Consider the following 21,731-nt stretch of genomic DNA (forward strand, 5'->3'; position numbering starts at 1 on the left):
CGTTCTTACTTGCTAACACCTTATGTGTTTCATGAGAATTAATTTCCCTGCGAATAATTGCCCTTTCATACAAAGCCTTTATGCCTCTAACCTGTTTTGGGAGCCTATAGGGGAAAAAGGAACCACAGAAAATTCACATTACCCCCTCTTCAGTCCCAGACTTGCACTGGGACACTGTGGCACAGAGGGGTTAGCCCTGGGATGATGGTATAGCCATAGGGCAAGGGGTTCCTACATCTCCAGGCAGGTTTTAGCTGAACGCAGCCCCCTGCACGGCTGCTGGATGCGGCAGCAGCATCCTCTGCAGCTGCAACGAGCTGCTGCCCTCTGCAGAGCCGGCACACGGTGCATGTAGGTTTGGAAAGTCTGCAAAACAATGAAGTTCCCCCCCGCTTTTAGTGTCATTTGTTTATCACCGCAAACCGAGGCCGGCTGTTTTCACGGTAGCAGCAGCATCGCTGTGGCTGCGATAGGCTTCGGGTGCAGCCTGGGGGCAGGACCTCGAGCCAGACTTTTTGTCTGCTTTTCTAGTGGTTTCAGTAGATCCCATAAAAGATTTTACCCAAACTTGCCTGCTTTTCTGCTGCGGGCAACACAATTGTATTTATTCCCTGGTATTTTTCTTCCTGTCCTCTGCGGTCTGGAGCGGAGGGGAGTCTGCCTGTGCAGAGCATGCAAGCTGTGGCCCACGGAAACCCCCAACCCATGTGCACCAGCTTTCCTCGGTTCCAACCAGGTAGATCCAAGAGGCAGATTTCAGAGCTAGCCCAGCCTGGCTACCTCCACTTTAGGCTGCAGAGATCCATGCGGGCAGGTCACTAGCCCCACTGATCTAGTCCTGTGGCAGTAATTCAGATTAACTTTTGAAAAACTAGGGGCTAAGATCCTGCCATAGAGCAGTTTTGATTCAAATGGAGCAAGTGATGTAAAAATAAGCCTTAGTGGAACACCACGCATGCTGGGGTCCTCTGGAGAGTCTAAAAAGAACCCACAAGGGACAGGAAGGTACCAAATACATGATTTAACCCAAGCAGCCTCTTCATGCAGAGCACCTGCTTATCTCTGGGTACGTCTCATGGAACTGCAGGGATACTCTGTTATTTCTCTTGGGTACCTGGCATGATGGGCTTTTCCTGCTGCTGCAGGGGATCCTGTCAGTTTTGGGACGTGCCCTGCAGCCACATGGAGCTGCCACAGCAGGTCCTCAGTCCATGTGAGCAGACACGGAGAGCCTCTATCTCCTCCAAAGCAAAGGTGAGGGGCTACATGGAGATATCTGGATCGTGGCTGCATGGGGCCACCTCCAGAGCTAGTCCTGGGGTAAAGACTGAACAGCTACCCTGAACCTACACATCCCACATTTGCTCCAATCAAATGCAGAAGGAATTTGAACCTGGATTTTCCCCTGGCTAGGCTTGTACTTGAGCGTGTTGCTCAGAAAAAGCTCAGACTTTGACTTCCCAGCCCCAAACAGGGTAACATCATTGTATTTTCATGAAAACATTCGAAAGAGCTTGGAATTTTTTTTGGGGGGGCGTTTCTGCCTCTGAAGCCCTGAAGACCATCACGGTTCATTTTGTACCTCCTCAGGCAGGCCCAGGCAGAAGCTGGCAGATTTCTGTCTGTCCTCCAGAGCTCTGCTGGAGCTGCCTCCCCAACCCCCTCATCAGCATTTTAAGCAATGCCACTCTCCAGTGTGAATTTTGCCTTTCAGAGTCAAGGCTTGGCCATGGCTATCCTTTTTCTACTCTTTCCCTCTCTCTCTTCCCTCTTTCCCACCTCTAACTTTTATCCCCTTCCTCCACCAGGTGCTTTCCACCTTCCTTAATGCCAGTTTTCTTGCTTCTTGAGTGTGACTGTCACTCAAGATCGTCCTCCAGGACTCCCTGCTTTGAGCAGGACGTTGCAAAGCTCTCTTCCTTCACCCAGCACCTACCAGGTGCCTGCACACTCACAGAGAGGGGATTCATCTGGCTTAGAACCTCTCGGTGCTGATGTCCTTCAAACCTCATGCATTTTGGAAGCCACTATGCATCAACGGAATCCTATAAAAGCAAAAGTAGTAGCAGGCGGATGGATACCCTGGAGGGTTCAATCTCGACACAGCACTGGACTGCCTGCTGCAGCGCTCCAGTTGTGACCCCTCCACAAGACACCTTTATGGCTGAGAACAAACGTTTTACTCCTATCAGCGCTGCTTAGTGGCTAGGCAAGCTGTCCCCCAGTTCCTTTTGCTCCCAAGCATTTTACTCCACCCCAGAGCACACCAGGTGATTCACAGAGAAGCTGGATACCAGCCCCAACTATTTGCAATCTGTAAATTTACTGTAGACATGACCCAGTATAGCAGAGCAGTAAGAAGGGAAGAGCAAGAAAGCCCCAGGGACAGAGTGATACAATCAGATGGCAATGTAGCGTGCCATATCCTGGCTGATCACGATCTATTATGTACGGGCAGGATGGAAGAAATTAGTTTTAGGAGGCAGAATAAAGAAGAGCATCAGGGCTCAGAGGCACAATGAAGAGAGTTGGTTTGAGAGCTAAAAAGCTGGGTAGCTCATCTGGGATGTGGGACAGCTTCTGGCTTGTGTTGATTTTTTTATGCTTTGTAGAGTCCCAGAGAAATTCTGTGATGTGCCAGCACTCAGCATGAAGGGAGACACTTGATTTATTCCTCCCAGCAGACTCACGAAGCGATCAGATATACATCAGCCTGGCTGAGAAGGGGTCATGAATAACTCGGGAGGGACTTAGGAGTGGTGAAATGACTGAAGTTATATCCTGCAGAGGGAAATGCAGGGAATTCTTACGGGTTCACTCATTTTCTTGAAAAATAGAACACAATAGAAACAATTTCCAATTTTGAGAGAGATCTATCATTGGCATGACTGTTGAGTTTGGCAAAGCTAACACAAGACAGTGTAATTAAGAACTAGGCCTTCTACAGCATGGGGCAATCAAAATGCCCTTGTTCCTTCAGCTGCTCTTGGCAGTTTCAGCAGTGGACTTGAGTCACAGGTACCTGGAAAGAGAACAGAAAGACACGAGGTTACTTGGAATAGTGCAGGCTAGAAGACAGGGGGAAAAACATCCCCCTTGAACTTTCAATTACACTTCCCTTTCTTCCCAGCATCTCTAGAGTTAATGCAAGGCTTCATTCCATCGAGAGGCATGGGAAGTTGGTGATATCTGCACGAGTGATGGTGGATACACCATTTGGTCAGATCTGAGAGCAGGAAGCAGCTGTAGGGCACGGCTCTACGAGGTGAGTGACGGTGTGAATTTACAGCACATCAGCTGCTCGGTGGAAATTGCTCTCTCCAGGCTTGTACCGCAGGGTGCGCACAGAGTGACTTCTCCCTCAATCACACTGAGGTACCGTTACTCATACTGGTCCTGGGACAAGAATTCACATTTGGCCAGCAAACCCATGCCCTATTTTGTCTACTGATAACTTGTTTGTGCAGCTGGACACAGGTTTACAGGCCTGGTCCTCCCACCTCATCTGCCCAGATGGGCTCTGTCCCCTGTATGCCCACGGATGCTGCACTGGTCCATGCACGGTCACCAAGAGGGCAGGGAAAAAAATGATGGCTGGAGCCATTTGCATCGTATATATATCCCCCTTTCCACCCCTCAAACAGATGAAGGCTTCTCCAGTAGGATAATGAAGCTCCTGGCTGATACCAGCACAGTAAGAAAGGAAAATGGGAGTAAAAATTCCCTATCAATGGCAATATGCAGTTGGTGCTTTAATATAACCCTTTGTTTAGCTTTTTCATGCAATTCCAGCAAATTATTCTAGTATCATCCTTCCAAATGCATTCAAAGGACACAGACAGGCTGGCATGGCAATAGTCTCTGCACTTAGTGTATTTGCTGTAAGACAAATGTGTTTCGGCTGTGTATACGGGACTCACACAAATATTTTCAGAAACCCAGATATGATCAGGCATTACTGGGGACAGAGGAAAGCAGCAAAGACAGACTCACCCCCCTGTCAGAGCCAAGCGCCGTTCAGTGGGCAGAGAGCCAAGCCCCCATGGCTCACGCAGCACGCGCTCCCAAGGGAGAGAGGGTAGACACCAACCTTTACAGATTCCCTGAGGAAGTAAACAAACAGTAAGTGCCATTAGATAGCTTAATGACTGCAGCATTTCCACAGCCACCCTTAAATTGATTAAAGATCAGAAGTTTCAAATGTGGAGGCCTAACACAAGGTACCCAAATCTCTTTTTAGACAGTTCATTGGACCATTCTTGATTTTTAGTGCTACTGAGAAGCTAGTAGGCAGCTATTCTCAAAACTACCCCCCTTTCTGAGGTGCCTACAAGGGGATATAGATGCTTACTTATTAACAGTCTCAAGACTGCTTGGACAACACTGGCCTAGGTTTCCACTTGCTGATCGCGTCTGAACTCTCTTGCATTTGTCAAATGCCACAAGCATATTCTGAAGCATAAACACAACAAATCCACCTTGCTGGGGGGGCTCCTGTTGCGTTGTCCTCGCTCTCTGTTAGCAAATGTTGCAGTAATGCTATGAAGATGCCTGCTTGCCTATGTTTGCCTAAGCAAACAGCATCAGAATACTCTGTAAAACATAGCTAAAAAAAAAGAGAAAAACCAAAGACTTATTTGCCTCGACAGCACATCCGCCAATGAACAAGAAAGTACTGCCACAACAGTGGTGGTATGTCTGTCCTCACTTCCTTCATGCTTATTCATGAACCTGACCGATAATCTTAACTCAGTTAGTTTCCGGGGCTAACGTGGAGCAGTAGAATCACAACGAAAGATGACGTAGCTGTGAGTTGAGGAGTGGACAAGGCTACACAGTGGAGGTCGAGATGGACACCAGCTTGCAGGTGTTGTCTTAACCTCCTTTTCTTCACCAACTGGTTGAGTCTTGCTGTTTCAAGCGCGGAGCAGAAAGATGAAAGGCAAGCTGTGCACCGGCACACGCACCCCGTGCCTGGTGAGCCCCCGCTTGCAGCTGCATGGCAGGCAGCGCGCTGACTCCGCTCAGGCTGGGTGACACAACACCTTCACCGCAGGCACAGTGCCGGGCTCGGCACACCAGCACTCCTGAATGAGCCTGGCTGGTGTGTGCAGTCTGATTTTTTTCGTTTGCTGAGCTAGAAAAAAGAATAATAAAAAGAGGTGTAAACAAACCAGAAGGCAGGCAGTGAAGCAGCTGGCATCACCTTCTCCGTCAGATTTGCGAGGAGTTTTTCTTAAAACAAAGCCCCTTCCCTACAATCCTCTCATCTTGAGGGCAATTCTAAGGAAAGGAGCACATCTGCTTGCTTAGGCTGTGACTCACATACACATCTGTGAGCACAGACACCCTCACAGTGACACGAAATAACTTAGCAGGGAAGAGACACTCATCCCGCGAGTTTTCAAAAACTATCAGATCTGTAAGCGCTTGAACAGACACAAACAGCAAGCAATGCTAACTGCTGACCGTAGACAGAGGGTCCCAAACCCCAGACTTTATATAAACCTGATGGGGTAGGTTTTATGTCTGATGTTGTGTTGTAGGATGCAACTCTGCCATCATGGTCTTGATTCCACATCAGCTTCCCAGGTATCCTCTTCCACCCTGAGCATGACAGCGTGGAGCAGGGAAGGAGCTCACGTGTGAAGGGATTGCTGATGCACATTCAAATTTGAACGCTACGCACCATACAGGTGCAAAAGGTGCCTTCCCAAGGGGCCCTGAGGCCTCTGCATCATGTGCACCACTGACATGAGCTACTTGGCCAAGGAACCTCGGTGCATGCACAGATGTTGCTGCTGAAGGCAAACCCAGTTGCTGTCTGAGAGAAACCCATGTGAGCTGAGGGCATCCTGTACGGTCCCTTGATCAGGACTTGCATGAAGCTACAGCACCAAAACTGCTATGGACCTCCAAGAAGCGGGCAAAAGAGCCAAATCTTGCAAGCTGCTGAGAAGTCCCACATTTCAGCGGTCACACGCCACCTTGCCCGGGTGACTCATTTGACCAGAGCGCGATGCAACTGGTCTCCTGGTGTTGCAGCAACATGGGGAGTGCAAAGCAAGAGAGGGAGCGTTACTGGGGTGAAGCTAAGCAAAGCAGAGTGGTTTGTTTTTTTTTTTTTAAGCACAAGAGATGGGTTTGAGAAAGGCTGAAGGCAGGGTAGGAAAGAAGCGAGCTGATGCAGAAAGCCCCCACAGCTTCTCCCATCGAGCTCTTGAGGCACCAGCTCCATTTCAACATGAAGTCAAATGAATGTAAAGATACAGACAGAGTTTTGAGGAGAACCTGTATATATACCATGGTACTTCAATGTGTTATTTACCATTGACATATCACTGACACGGAGGAGTGAGGAGAAACAGAAATCATAATTTCTGCTGACTACAGAAGGGAAGGTTTTGCCACTGTGGCTCAGAAATAGCATCAATAGAGACTGATATAACGCAGTTCCAAAAGAAAGATTTTGAGGGAAAAAACCTTAGCTATAAGCAAGAGGTCTCACAGTCAATACACGCAGCACAATATTATTGATAACTGTGGTTCAGCCTGAAGAGCTTGAATTTATAATGCAGATGGTTTGGAAATGCCTAGCATTAAGCTTTGGGGAAAACAACTTTATTTCAATTGTTCGTTACGTTAGTGCTCAGAACATTGCAGTGAACGGTTTCTTGTTAATTCTAAGAAATCCTACTTCATTTTAAAGGTTTCATTTAAATCTCCCCTCCCTCCTACACACAGAGATTTTCAGTTTTCCCCACAGCTGAGTGGAAAAAAAAAAAACCAACCCAACAATGTACCACTTGTTTCACATTCCTGCCATTGAGATTCTGGTTTTGTTTCACACTTTCATGTCTTAAGTAGAGAAATAGCAAGGACTTGAGCCTGTCACTGCAAGAAGAAAAGGTCTGTGACCCGAGGGTCTGTGTTTTTGCCTGGTGTTATTGAGTATCAATCCAACGATGAAGCCCAACTGTGATACGAGTGGTACTCGGCACATTGTGCGAGGTAGGCTCCTGCAGGTGCTCAGGACTTGTGGAAATATCAGTCACTTGTGGAAACAGAGATTTATGCCTGCAGCCAGCCTTCCACCCCAGAGCAGGAGTGATTGCCAGTGCACATGTAGGAGCAAACCTGGGCAGGCAGCTTTCTGTAGCTCTCTGAAATCAAAACAGAGTTTTCTTAAAGTTCCACAGGAATCGATGCTTAAACCTTTGCTCTGCTGGAAATAACTGGTTGAAATAGCACTCCATTGCTCTCAACTGTAAATCAAGCTCTTTGAAATAAAGGACAGTAGCTTATTTGGAGATGAGGAACACTGTTGCTCTTTTTCCAAAGCTTTCCCACAGAACGACTTATGGCACCGTACCTATTTATGGTTTTCTATTTATTAATTTTTTGTGACCCATTTTTGTGATACCTGCATTCATCACCAGTTTAAGGGTATAGTCAAGAACTGCTACAGCTGATTGGGGTTAAAAAGATACTGTGCCTAGCTGCTCACCACCTCACTCTGAAAATATAAGCAGGATAGGAAACAGGTACTGCTGGAAAGACACCAGCAGATCTCATATGCCTGTAACCTCCTCCCTTGGGTCATTTCCACCAGTGGATATGAAGAGCCAGAAGTTATAAGATGTTAAGGTTAAAAAAGCTGCAGCTGGAAGACCTCATCTGGCACCACATTCCTGGCAAGTTGTAACTCACAGGAGAAGCTTGTGGAAAGGCTGGAAAGAGAATCCAGATCTCCCAGTCCTCACCCTGGTGCTTTCATCTTGGTGTTCTCACTGATAAAAACAGCCATTAAGCACGGTATCAGCTTCCATGTTGTTGGATGGCAGTGCTGGCCAAGAACTCTATACTGAAAAACATACTTTAATTAAACTGTAATAATCCTCTAACTAGCTCAAACACAGTTTTACACTGTAATCTGATTCCATAGAAACATGGTAAATCTGAGATGCAGCTCAAGGCGTTGCATTCAGGCGATTTACACTGATTTCAGCTGAGTGCCTCTCAATCTCTATAGAACTATGCTTGGACAAGTCAGCAGGTTAGGTATGATGAGGGTATGTCTCATAGGCCAACGGCAGGGTTAACTTGCCAGGTGTTAGTATTCCCTCTGTGCCTTGCTGAAACCACAGCCTGAGTTCAGGGCATGCAATGCGACTTCAGGGGTTCTCCCTTTTATCGCAAGATTTCAAATGAGAGCCTTCCACCATGAAAACAACTTCTTGCTCACTTCACAGGATGCAGAAAGAGATGTCCTGTTTCAGCTGTGTTTTTTTTTCAAACAGACCTTGCACTAGGATCTCACTACAAATTTTTCACATACTGCAGCTAGTCATGAAAAGCAAACCAAAGTACTAAAAAAAAAAAAAAAAAATCACAAAAAGGAAAACAAAGTATAAAATGTCATGAAAAGGAAAAAGTGACAGTGTTTTGCAGAAGAGTATGTTCATGCCACTCTTCACAGGATGCTGAACATGACAGCTGCTTTCAGAGGTGAGCATTAAGGCTCTATTACATCTTCATTGAACAAGCAACTCCAATGCTTTCAGGAATTTCTTGTTATTCCTGCCCCAGCAGAAGGGTGGCCTTGCCTCCCTCTAACACCAGCTGCCCTTATGGAGAGTTTAAGCTGATCTGTTTGCCTGTGAATGAGAATAGTGGATGCAGGGACACAAGGATGTCCCAGAGATGGTAACCTCCAGGAGAAAGGAGGGGAAACTGGCAGCAGCAGTCATCTTCAGGGACACATCATGGGCAGGATAAATCTGCCAGAGTCCCCTTCTGCACCATATGGAAAAAGAGGCCTTGGAAGAATTCAGTACTTGATCCTGGTGACCTGGTGAACTAGGGAGAGCACCAAAATTGAAATGCAGGAGTCTTCAGTTATGCCCAGCTTTAAACAAGTTTTAACCTTGTTTCTGTGCTCAGCCACATGTACACAGTTTTAACTTGCCTTTTTCATATACAGCTGCTCTTTCACAAAGCCAGGTGGCATGCAGGTTTACTGCAAGAGAGATCAAATTTAGTGCTGTTGAGCCTTCACAGAGGAACCCTTGTACCTGCATAAAACACCACTGACAAGAGGTCTCCAGTCAGATCTCCTACAAGTCTATCTCCTCAGACATGACAGAAAGATCTGTGATTTAATTAGTTCTCAAATCAGAATTGTAATGCTTTGGTAGTTTTAATGGGAGGAACAGACGAGCAGAATTAGCTTTAATTATAGACAGCGTGGATTCCTTCACTACTAAAAAGTGAAAAAAAGACATATTTACAGTAAAGGGTAAATAAAGTAATCAATCTCTGTGCCTAGTATTTTAATATGTCTAGCATGTGGATAACTATTGGCACAAGTGTGAAAGGTTAGAAAGGCGGCAATCAGGAAACACCCGAACAATAATCATTATTTATGACCTTAGAAAACTGGATATCACTTACCTAAACAAGAGCTGTAAGTCACTTCTGCTAGATGTGAATCTGCTATGTCTCATTTGCAGCATTTACATCATAGATTAATCATTATTTAATCAAAATGTGGCAAGAACACTTCTTTTTGGATCTTATCTTTCATGTTTGATACCAAGAAACCTTGTTTAAAGCTATTCTACATAATTTGTGCAACCACTTTCCAGTGGGTGGGCGAGAAGGGTATGGAGTTCAAGTACGGATTTGGGAACAGTCACTGAAAAAACCAAAAACATCTCCCTGTTCTGCCAACTCATGCTGTTGCTGTATTTTCAAAGCTGTTAATCTCCTTCTCCTGACTTCCAAAAGTGCAACTCTTATTTCAAAAGAAAGTAAACTGGTGCAATTTTCCTTCAATTAGTCAATTAGTTAGTTCCCTGTGTACAACCAGAGCACTGCACTGTGGCCTTTCTGTCTGCTGGAGATCTAAGTGTTTTCTTAGACTGACTTCCTAAGGAAAGGAGGCGTACGCAACCATATTAGAGCTAGGGTTCCTTACTAATAACTGTGAAAGACACTGGCCATATTTGTACAGCCCTATTTGACAAAGTGGCAGAAATACCAGAGACATCTTTACAATGCTGTGTCCAGTTTTGGGCCCCTCACTACAAGAAAGACATTGAGGTGCTGGAGCGTGTTCAGAGGCGGGCAACGAAGCTGGTGAAGGGTCTGGAGAACAAGTCTTATGAGGAGCGGCTGAGGGAACTGGGGTTGTTTAGCCTGGAAAAGAGGAGGCTGAGGGGAGACCTTATCGCTCTCTACAACTACCTGAAAGGAGGGTGTAGTGAGGTGGGTGTTGGTCTCTTCTCCCAAGTAGCTAGCGATAGGACAAGAGGAAATGGGCTTAAGCTGCGCCAGGGGAGGTTTAGACTGGAAATTAGGAAAAATTTCTTTACGGAAAGGGTGGTCAGGCATTGGAACAGGCTGCCCAGAGAGGTGGTGGAGTCACCATCCCTGGAGGCGTTTAAAAAACGGGTAGATGTGGCACTTCGGGATATGGTTTAGTCTGGTCTACCCTTGATTAGTCTAGAGTGGGCTTGGTAGTGTAGGTTAATGGTTGGACTGGATGATCTTAAAGGTCTTTTCCAACCTAGATGATTCTATGATTCTATGATTCTATGAATGCCCCGAGGTTTGCTAAACTAGGTGGTCCTGGGAGAAGAGAAAGTCATTATTTGTCTTACATGGCAGGCAAGCTGCAGTGCTGCCCACGTTATCCTCACAGAAAGGAGTATATACAGGAGAGCACGCTTAAAAACCTCCCCAGTTACACTGTAGGACAACACAAGCAGCCTGCAGCTGGCAGTTTACAACAGCTCACAACTGTCATCAACAGTTAGCATAAGTAAATTATGATTGACTCTGCTCTCTTCCCAAGTAAATAATGAGAAAAGCGGTTATTAACATGTGACTTGAGACTCCCTCGTTAGGTGAGCAGGGGCTAAGGAAAGCCAGGGGAAGAGTCCTTGGAAAGACACAGAAAGACATGTAACTCCCAAGCGAGGAAAAAGAGCCACTGAAGAAAGCAGAGGCACTATCCACCTGAAACAAAGACCAGGGGAGATTAGAGAAGGGGGCCAGAACAAGGACCCTATGTATCGTTTGAACTTAAAGCTGAATCCCCATGGACCTTTGAGTTCAGGTTCCTGAGACTCCTGACCAATGAACTGTTATTGGCACCTACATGTTCCTGCTCAGCTTTGTCTACTTGTACATTTTTCTAGTTAAGCTTGTCTGTTAGAGTATGAACTATGTTACTTGACAGCTCAGATGCTAACTACTCAGATTTATAACTTTATCAGCAGCAGGAAAAATCTAAATCCAAGATTGCAATCAACCACAAAACACAAATCCTTAAAAAATAAAACAGACTACCTTATTTTCAGGGCTTTTCAACCTACTTATACCCACAAAACTAGAAGTAAGACAAATCAGACAGAATTCAAGGCTTGAGGGCCCTGGTCTCTACTCCATCTGACACCACAACAACCCACAACAGAAAATTTCAGTTGGGCAGCTTTACTGAGAGCAGCAGTTCTACACAGGTGCCTCTGCAAACAGACTAACCCAGTGGAAAGTGCAGTCTAAGTGGTGCGACTCGATAGTGCGATGGCTTTCAGATCCCACATCAAGGCTCAGAAAAAGCTTTCTTGCAACCTGAAGGCAAAAAGAGGGATAGTAAATGGTGTCTTCAGAAACTGCTTTGAAATGATCACTTTTCAGAACTTAACTGTATTTACTCAGTCCAGCAGCTTTCAGTAAGACATCACACAGGCTTCAAATCCTCCACACAACCCCAGCCCTGCACAGTGGAGGCAGACATTGCAATTCTGCTCTTCCTCTTGGGCAGCCTGCCTGCCCCAGGCCCTGTAGAGACTGACGCGTTTCCAGTGTCCACGGCTCACTGAAGGTCTCATCTGAGAGTCCTAGGAGCGACGCAAGAGCTTGAACCCCATCATCTAAAAAAATGATCTGAGGGCTGGAGCACCTCTCCTATGAGGCCAGGCTGAGGGAGTTGGGGTTGTTCAGCCTGGAGAGGAGAAGGCTGCAGGGAGACCTTATTGCGACCTTTCAGTACTTAAAGGGGGCCTACAGGAAGGATGGGGACAATCTTTTTAGCAAGGCCTGTTGTGACAGCATAAGGACTAATGGTTTTAAACTAAAGGAGGGTAGATTTAGACTAGACATTAGAAAGAAATTTTTTATGCTGAGGGTGGTGAGGCACTGGCAGAGGTTGCCCAGAGAGGCGGTGGAGGCCCCATCCCTGGCAACATCCCAGGCCAGGTTGGACGGGGCTCTGAGCAACCTGCTCTGGTTAAAGCTGTCCCTGGCACTGCAGGGGCTGGGCTGGGCGATCTCTAAAGGTGCCTTCCAACCCAAAGCATTCCATGATTCTATGATCTAAGTTTCTCAATTAATCGCACATATGTAGGACATCGGTGCTCATGCCACAACAATGTAAATCCATATTGTGAATGAAGGTCTGGTGACATGACATTTAAAATGGAAATACAAAGCTGTTACTGATTTTTCAGGGTATTGTTTGGATCACAAATCTAGCTTCATTCTAACACTCCTTCTGTATATAACTTTGAGCGAATGAAGCAGAAAGTAGCCTCAAACTAGCAATTAATTTTGCGTATTGCCTCTTTTCTGTGTTGCCTAAATTAAACTAAAAATCACGATTACAATGAGAAAAATCTATTAGACAATGTATATCTGACAAACAGTTGCACGTTTAATAGACTCATTTTCCACTCAGAACCGGCTAACAAAAAAACCAAACCAAAACCAAACCAAAAAACCCCAACAGCAAATAAGATCTGGAATCAAAAGCCTTTCACATTCTCCTTTTAAATCTGTCAGAAATGGTTACAGACATGGCCAGGAACACTGTAGTGCCCTTATTTATCTTACAAGTTTAAGTACTTTCTCAGAAGAATAATAGAAACCTCAGTAGTAGGCACCATTAATATTAGAAAGAAGCTATACATTTTGGTGAAATTCCAACAGTATTCTGTAAGCTACTGACCCTTATTTGTGGTATATTCCAGAAAAGATTACAGACTTTCAAACTCGCATGACTGCAATGGCTGCTGTATGTGTAAAATGATCAAAAATTGATGCCTACCTACTGCCCCAAAATTTCAGAAAACAGGCTTTTTCTCAATTCCAGATTGAACAAAACTTTGCTTAAAAAAAAGTCATCATAGTATAGTACAAACTGGTTAAGTGAGTCTACAACAGGATTAACTTCTTAAAGCTAAGCAAAACGTTTATCAATATCCCAAGACAGATTCATCCCAAAGTAGCTCCTCTTCTCTTTTGACACCTGTCTGTGGCTTCTTTTTATCCTTTTTGTGCTTTTTGCTCTCTTTCTCAGCAGGGTTTTCTTTAAGTCTTTTGTCTTTATAAGGTCTTGGTTTCTTCTCATTTACCAAGTCTATGTCAAATTTAATTCTCTTTTGCTTCTGATTTTCTTTTCCAAAATCTGCACCTTCAATATTTTCCTTTCTTTTCTGCTTTGTGGCTTCTTTCTCATACTTCAGCTCTTCACTGATGAATTTTTCTTCCTCAAAATATTTTATCTGAAATTTCTGTTCTTTTCTGTAGGAGCTGGTAGAAGTTTCAGCAAGCATAAGTTCGTAGCAGTCTTTAGATTCTGCAGCTGATAGGCTGAAGCTGTTATCTCTGATGGTGGCCACCTCAGATGCTTGCTCTGCTTGCTCTTCTTTACAGTACCCCTTGTTACAGTGACAATTAGGTGTCTTTTCTACTGCATGCTCACAAGCTGATGGCCAGCTTGGTGATCTATTTTCCCCAGTATTTGTAGGTGACTGGGTTTCTGAGAAAAGGCTAGAATGCTGGCCTTGTTCACACTTAAAGTTTGAAGATATAACCTCACCAGGGGCACTTCCTCCTTCAGTGTTTTTATCTCTAAACTCTTCCTCTTCTGCTTTTCCTAAATACCTTCTTGGCTCTAGACCTCTAGCTTTCTGAACTTTAATGCAGCCTGTTAATTCATCTTGAAAGGAGTCACATGTTTTCTTTGATTTCTTCGATTTCTCCATGAGACTGACAAGCACTGCTTCTCTGCATAAATTGGATAGAAAGTCTTAGTTATTAATACTGACCAATTTGCTTCCCATCTGTTGAGTTAAAAAAAAAGTTGTATTTCCAGAGTTAGAACAAACATATTTCAAGTGTGCTGTTCTGTGTAACTACATGGACCCTGTTACACACAATCATAGCTGTAAAGCTGACATTACAGTGAACAGATTCTACTCTTTGTGAAAACTGAAAATCCGGAATAACTTCATGAAGACCAAATGAGTTTCTTGTGACCTAGGGTGCTGCAAGAGTAAGATGCTTTTAAAATGACTGCATACATTTTAAAAACTACCTTTTAAAAAGAAAATTTAAGATTCTCTCTTATTAATTAATCTCCAATTAGCTGCAGATAAGAAGCAATTACATTATATACTGTCAAGTAATAAAGTTACTAATTTCTTTATGAGATTCATTCTATTGAACAGTTGCAGAACAGTAATTTCAGACAAACTGTTTGACTCCACAGCAGAAACAGAACAGAAACAACCAACCTGATTGCTAAAAACCCAACAAGATAAATGTGCTCTTAAGGAAAAACTACCTATCAGTTTATATTCTACTCTCCCTTTCCTCAGGCTGGAAGATAAAGTGGTTAGATGACAAATATATCCCCTGTGGGAAGGGCAGCTCCAAAGACCCATCCCTTAAATGTATGTTGTTCTGCCTTAATTCACCAGCTTTATACATTCATTTTTTAAATGATAGATAGGCCTGTAGCAGTTCCCTACACTCCTGTTTTTAGGGACTCTAATTCTGTTGACTAAACAAACATTTAAAATCATATCAGTTCTACATCAGTCTCTTGTGGTTATATTATTATTGTGCCTTCACTTAAAATGTATCTTAGCAAAATGCTTAACATGTAACCGATTTTGATATTTAGCCTACTTGCACAGCAATTTCTAAAAAGTACATCTTAAATCACCACAATATCCGTTCTGCAATTAACACAGTCTACAAGCCCTCTTCTGGGTAAAAGGGAAAGTACAAGAGCTATCATCTACCCCATAAATGATCTTACGCCAAATGTAAGATGCCTACTGATGAATCCTGAAAGCAACACAATTGACAGAGACTTGGCACTTTTCAGGATTAAGGTCGTCTTTGCCCTGTACCAGAACAGGTGCTGCTATCTCCAGATAGCAAAATAAGTGGGAAAACTGTACAGGTTTCAGGACCTTTCCCCTGTGGCTTGTCATTGAAGATACAACTGTGGGAACTCTAAGACTGAATTTCAGTCACAAGTATGATGTTTAAGTGGACAGTGCTCCTTTAAACCAGTAAACCATATGACAAAAAACAAACCCCAAAACAAAACAAAAAACCCAGGAGCTAGTCAAAGTCACTTAACAGCAGACAACAGGGCTAATGAAAAAGTTTGAAAGTACAAACTGCAGATGAATAGTATCAAAAGACTTATTGACTTACTTAATCCGGTGCTTATTTCCTTGCACGTGGGACTGGTACGTTTCTATAGATGTAAGTATGATTTTACATACGGGGCACACGTAACAACCAACCCCAACTGCTGAAAAGAAGGAACCTGTAGGTTAGAGAGACTACAAATGGAAGGCAAAACTCAAAGCACATCACGATCCCATGCAAGAGTCCTAACATAATGTTCCCATAAACAATATTTATAGATAGATATAAAGTCTCTGCTGCAATTTTACACTAGAATAATATTTCTGAAGAGAACTGGTGAGGTGTACTGTTGCAGTGTAACCATGGTTTAAACATTAACAAAGAGTGTTTCTGATGACTGAAATGATCCAAGGTAATTCCAGCAAACTGTTGTCAAGTGCTGATGAGAATGAACTGTACTGAAAAATTAAATACTATTGTAAATACCTGACCCAAAGCAAGGACCAACGGATACCAATCCAGTCAGTCCAGATTTAAGTAAGATCATTTTGAACATTGCCTGCTCAAATGTTCATGCAGCACTGGTTCAGCCCTGCAAAGATGCTGAGGGAATTGTTGGTACAGTACATTATGAATATGGTACACGGAGCCTCAGGCAAATATAAGGTGACGTCAGATGAGGAAAACCCTTGTGTTGTCTGGGTTGTCATTTTCTTCTCTCCTACAAGCTGTGTCATCCATAGACCTCAGTATTCTAAAACCAGTGAGTAACCTTTTTCCCCCTGCAAACCCAACAGCTTCATCCATTAGCAAAATGCAGCATTAATTCCAATGGGCTATTGCTTTGCATCAAAACGTATTATTTTGTTTAAATTATAGCATGACTTAGTGAGAGCTGTTTTACACCAACAATGACTTTTGACTATCAGGTAGAATTTTGAATTCCTTACTAAAGAAAGGATTGACAGTTCTGTTGCACAGGACCAGATGATGCCCCCTCAAAATTAATGGAAGTTGCACAGCAACAGGGCCTTGGCTTTGGACATAGTGCTTAAGGTGGAGACAGTCCTAATGGAAGGCTAGAGAACAATGACTGTTTAGGAAAGAAATTTCCTTATGAGGGAAGACTGAAATAATTACAACAACCAGTTTCATGAATAAAAGATTAAGGGAAGACATGACAGCAGTTTTCACTTATTTAAAGAACGCGACAAAAAGAAACAAATGATTCAATTCTTGTGTCTGCTTCTTGTTCTGTGCACAGTGAAGAAATACATTGTGGTCAGAGAGAGCTGAGTTCAATGTCAGTAGAAGGTTTTCAGATCGAGAAGGTAAAGATCAAGAAGTCCTGGGAGAGGTTCCTTATGGAGGTTGCGGAGTTTCCAGCACAGACAGTTTTTAAGGACACGGTGGATGAATATCTTAAGAATGACACAGATGCAACTGATGCTGGCTTTGGATTTAGGGGACTGGGCTATTTTCTACAATCCTTTCAATTTGATTGCAGAACTCAGTGAGGACTGGATTTGGGTCTCCAAGTCAATAAGAAATATTTTCCAACCTACAGCTGTCAGACAGAACTTTAGCAATTCATAGACCAAACAGAAAGGAAGAAATGAACTTGTTCTGCAACACAGGAGAAGACTACCATTTCCTTGCACACATCAGAGCAGTTCCTTGAACAAATCAGAACTGAGCACTCGAGCTACACTCAGAGACTGTAACACTTGCTCATGCTCTGCTTACCATTTGTGCTGGATTCTGCAGGGATGCCTTTGTCTCCCAGCTCCTCCAATAGCTTTTTCCGTGCTTCATTTCTTCTGTGTTTCTTACCAACATAATGTTCCTGGGCCACGAGTGGATTATTGAAGGGAGCGCAGCAGAGCTTGCAGTACTTGTTTGGATCATTTAGCTTCAGCCTTGGGTTGGAGGATGATGAAGGGTTGGAGGATGATGAAGGGTTGGAGGATGATGAAGACTCTTCAACTTCTGAAGGCTGCAAGGGCTTCTCAGCTGATGGCTTCTGTAAAGCTGGAGACATGAAGTAGAGGATAAATGTGCTGACAGCACAGCAAAGGCTAAACCAATTCCATGGAGCAAAACAGGTGACTGCACAACTACAGAGCTGGAAAGGAGAACAGTCTGCTGGGTGCTAAACTACGTGCAAGAGACTATAAAACATCTTAATACTTGCAAGGATACGAAAGTACAGACTGATAAGGAACACGACCCTGGAATATTCAGAAACCCCACCACTAGATACCTAAAAATCAGCTGTGTTCAATGGCTGGTCACTCTAAGGTCCTTATACAGTCCAAGAAGAGAGATGTACCCTGCAGAGGGGGATTCAGAGCACATACACTATGCTTCATCTTTAAATACAGTTCAGCAACTTGTATCGGACTACCACTAGCTAAGTGTTGCTTGTGGACTAACTGTTTTTTAATTTCTTATCACATTAATTTATCAGCGGAACATCTTGTTGGGACTGCAGTGAATTTTCAGAACAACAATAAACACCTTTCATTAATAAAAAATCAGAAATATTTGCCGTTAGTTTCAGTCAGTGAAAGACAGGGAATATGAAAGCAAGGTTCCACAGCTTCAGAGTTGCACAGGATAGTATCTTTGTTTATTCACCTAAGGAATCACCACAAGACAGCTCCACAACTTCAGCAGAATAGGAAGGCATAGAGACATGGCAAGTGTAGGAAGATACCTCTCTATTTTTTTCAGAGAGTGACAGGAAAACACAAAGCCAGCTATTTAGTTCTTACCAGGAACAGGCTGCATGCTCTGTGCTGGCATGTGGGCTTGGCATCCTGATAATTGCTTCAGCTTTTTAGCGTGGCTCTTTCCCAAGTAGTGAGACAAAGCAACAACTGGGGAAGTAAAAATCACGTTGCAGAGATTGCAGTATTTGTTTTTGTCCAGTACTCCACTCCCATCCACCTGAAACCAGGCAAGGGCAAGCTCAGTTACAAGCATTCACTGAAGTATACAAGGAAACATTTTATTTAGTGATGAAGAGAAATAGTCACCTGAAAATTGATACAATTAGTTTTCTTCTGTTTACCATGCTGCTGCCTCTCATCTTTCTCACCATGCATTTGGATGTAAAGACGAACTTTCTGAGTGTGCTTTTTGCCCTGGGAAGAGACTAGAATTATTCCTGTTTCAGTAACAAGGATCCAAGCAGCGATATATCCAGTGACTGGGACTTCATTCATCAAAAACTACTTTCAACACTTGCCAAATTGTATTTGTATAAAGCAGAGCCACAAGCGGACAAACGCCAACTCATGTAACACTACTACATTTTAATCAATAATATAGTACTTAGCATTACTCATAACATTTTGCTTTGAGCAGCCCTTGGAGTCATCTACTCTCAACTCTTTGGGGAATCAAAAATCTTGACATGTCCCCTTACAAATAGGGATGCTAAAACAGGTAAGGAAAGGAATGTAGCCATGCCATAGAGCAAGTCTGCTGTGCTCCTTTACCACTAAGCCTGGGGGCTTGACATCAAGGCTGTCCCATGTTGTGGCACAGAAGAACAGGCAGTAGGACCTAACTTACTTTCCTAAATAAAAAGTCTAGTCTCCCCATACACTCAGTAGAGAGAAACGGGTTTCCCTGGAAGCTGAGTTAAAGTGACTCCAAGCTGGAGTCAATCTATGGAGATTTCTACACCTTTCTACTGAGGTTACAATAGCCCAGGTACCTAAAATTGGGTGTTAATGTATACTTCCCTCAGCTGCAATTATTTTTTTAATTCTCAGATGCTCTCTGAACTCATAACCTTCAAACTCTTGCACTTGTAACGTACTTACCCACATGCCACACTATATGGTGGTAACCTACAAAGCAAAACAAGTAACTTGTCTTCTCTGACCTGATGCTTTTCAGATGTCTTTTAAGGATCCTGAGGAGCAGTGCAGGATATTGCAATAATATTATCAGTATCAAAGAGAAAGAGGACCTATCACACCTGGCAAGACAATACAAGCACAACTGAGAAGAGTCAGTTATTTCCATCAATTCATTTTGTAACGGTGAAGTCAGGTAACTTTACAATTGCATGTATTATCCTCAACTGGATTTTGATCCGAGAAACAGCAAATCAAACTGAGGGTCTGAACTCTGTGAAATTCTGGCAGTACAACTGCTGCTTAAGTTAAATCAAAGTAAGGAAATACAACACCTTGCAAGACCTGAATCTTCATAATGTGAATAGCAAGAAAGACTCCTGACAGCAACTGACATTTTAAACTTTAACTTTTGCAAGAAGAAAGAAAAAGACAGAAATGCCTGTGCCTGCAAACCTGCATACCCTCAAGATCAAGTTTCAAAATAAAGCATGCTTTCCCATGTCTACAGCAATATCCTAAGGCACACAGTTATTCCAAGAAATGCCTTCAGCATGATTCATACAACCTGCCTCAAGCAGACACTGCGTATCGCTGGCTGAAGCATCAGAAGGCACAACCTCAATCCGCTACAGCTAGCACTGCCCCATGCCATACATACGTTCTGGCTCACGTGGTGCAGATCTGCTTCAATCCCATATATAGTATGGCCTGAACCTGCTCAGTTCCTTCTAAAATCATGCTGCAATATGCAGGTGATTGCCCTTCACTATACTGAACCCACAACTTTCACATTCAAGTCTGGTTAATGTCTAAGCCTAGCATAAACTTTGAGAAACACACCATAAAAAGTCTTTTATAACAATACGTAGAAACCCCAAACAAGCAAACCAAAGGCCCAGTGCTTGCTAGGAGAAATTCTCCTTTCCAGCCTACCTTATAGTGTGACCACCTTTGAGACTCAGACTGCAGCACTGCCCCGCAGAGCTTACACAAAGTGTCGGTGAAAAGGTCTTTCCTTGTTGCCTCATCTAAAATGTCATCTAAATGGAAAGAGCAAACGACAAAAATCAGCCAGTAGTTAGGACAAGATACATTTGCTGTCTTTGCTTACACAAAACTTCAACCACTTTAATATTCACATGCAGTGCAAGACGAAGGAACAAATGTTCATCCACTGAATCACACCGTACCTCGTTGTGGCTTCAAAGCAATGCTGTAAAGCCACCTAAACCTTCCTACTTACAGAAGTATAGCTCTCATGCACTGATAAAGTATTATTATAAGAGTTCCTGAACTTTAAAAACAAAGACAGAGACTCTTCATCGGGTTTTCAGTCCACTTCAAATAGGGCACAATGTCAGAAATACTTGACTAAAGTATTAGCCTAAAAAGAAAGACTTTTAACTGGACTAGATCACACAGTTAGTTAAATATGGTGGGAATGCTCCTTAAAGAAGGGATTTAAAGAAAGTCTGGGAGTAGCTCAGTACACGAGAAGGGCCAGGTCTCAGATGCTTAGGAAGGTTGTTCCTGTGTCCCCTATAACAATTTAGCTGATTTAGTTATATGGGGAAAAACTGCTCCAATGGCTTGTTTTGATTTTCTTTGCCCTGTTCCCAGATAACTCACGGCCTGTATACACTTTAGTTCATACTAAAATTGGACCAGACTTGAAGCTCTTCCTGAACAATTGCATGTACAGGCACATTTGATCTTGGGGGGACACTAATAAGCACTTAAAAGTACCAACATCATGTCAATTAAGAGAATTAAACACACCCTTGAGAAGAGCATAGCTGTGCTAGCAAAACCCTGACAAAGATAAAGCTACATCACCATCCCAGTTCCTTCTCCTCTTATCCTCTTAATACACTTAATTCATTAGGGAAGCCAGTTTAACTCACATTGCTTGAAACACTTCCCTGGTACAGGCTATGCTTTCAGGGAGCAAGCTCACCCATGCTGCTATACCACCAAAACATTTTCCATGCTGAAACTCTAAGACTACCTGTTTCTTTTTCATCCCCAGTGGGTCACACTAATTCCAATTAAGCTAGAATTTCACTATTTGGCATGCCTTGCTCTTAAAAATAAGCCTAAGTTAAACCAGTTTAAAGCAAAAATAAAGGAAGCCACGTAACAAGACAGTTCAACTAAACCATGCTCTTCAAATGAAGCTGAGGTTAAAGCAAAAATACTGGGGAAAGTATTGTGATGTCTTAACTGAGCTTAAACCCTCTAGGTTTACCCAACAGTCCATCCTGGAAGCCACATGTGGAGCAGCTGGCTTTCCGTGCTTTGCACACAGCCTGGAGAGATCGTGGGCAAGGAAAGCATCGCTGCCTGTGGTCTCAAGGCTTGGTGCCAAAAGGCATCTAGAAACCCATAAAGGTGATCAGC

General features: G+C 43.4%; 1 protein-coding gene across 1 annotated transcript; it reads right to left on the minus strand.

Annotated features, from left to right (window-relative positions):
- Positions 1-13,259: 13,259 nt before the first annotated feature.
- KRCC1 (lysine rich coiled-coil 1) lies at positions 13,260-21,292 on the minus strand. Its single transcript, XM_075709877.1, has 7 exons — positions 21,289-21,292; positions 20,265-20,371; positions 18,498-18,605; positions 18,234-18,408; positions 17,203-17,487; positions 15,524-15,634; positions 13,260-14,086 (listed from the first exon to the last, which is right to left on the minus strand). The coding sequence occupies exons 1-7, from the start codon at positions 21,290-21,292 to the stop codon at positions 13,260-13,262; spliced, it is 1,617 nt and encodes a 538-aa protein (XP_075565992.1).
- Between the last annotated feature and the right edge of the window lie 439 nt (positions 21,293-21,731).

The sequence above is a fragment of the Pelecanus crispus genome, chromosome 4 (assembly GCF_030463565.1).
Source record: "Pelecanus crispus isolate bPelCri1 chromosome 4, bPelCri1.pri, whole genome shotgun sequence".
NCBI classification, from domain to species: domain Eukaryota; kingdom Metazoa; phylum Chordata; class Aves; order Pelecaniformes; family Pelecanidae; genus Pelecanus; species Pelecanus crispus.

Excerpts from the sequence above, each read along its gene's own strand:
- KRCC1 (XM_075709877.1), bottom strand. Across the intron at positions 18,409-18,497 it reads CTAATTGTATCAATTTTCAG|GTGGATGGGAGTGGAGTACT; the intron begins GTGACTATTTCT and ends GCCTGGTTTCAG. Across the intron at positions 15,635-17,202 it reads TGCAGAATCCAGCACAAATG|GTTCCTTCTTTTCAGCAGTT; the intron begins GTAAGCAGAGCA and ends TCTAACCTACAG.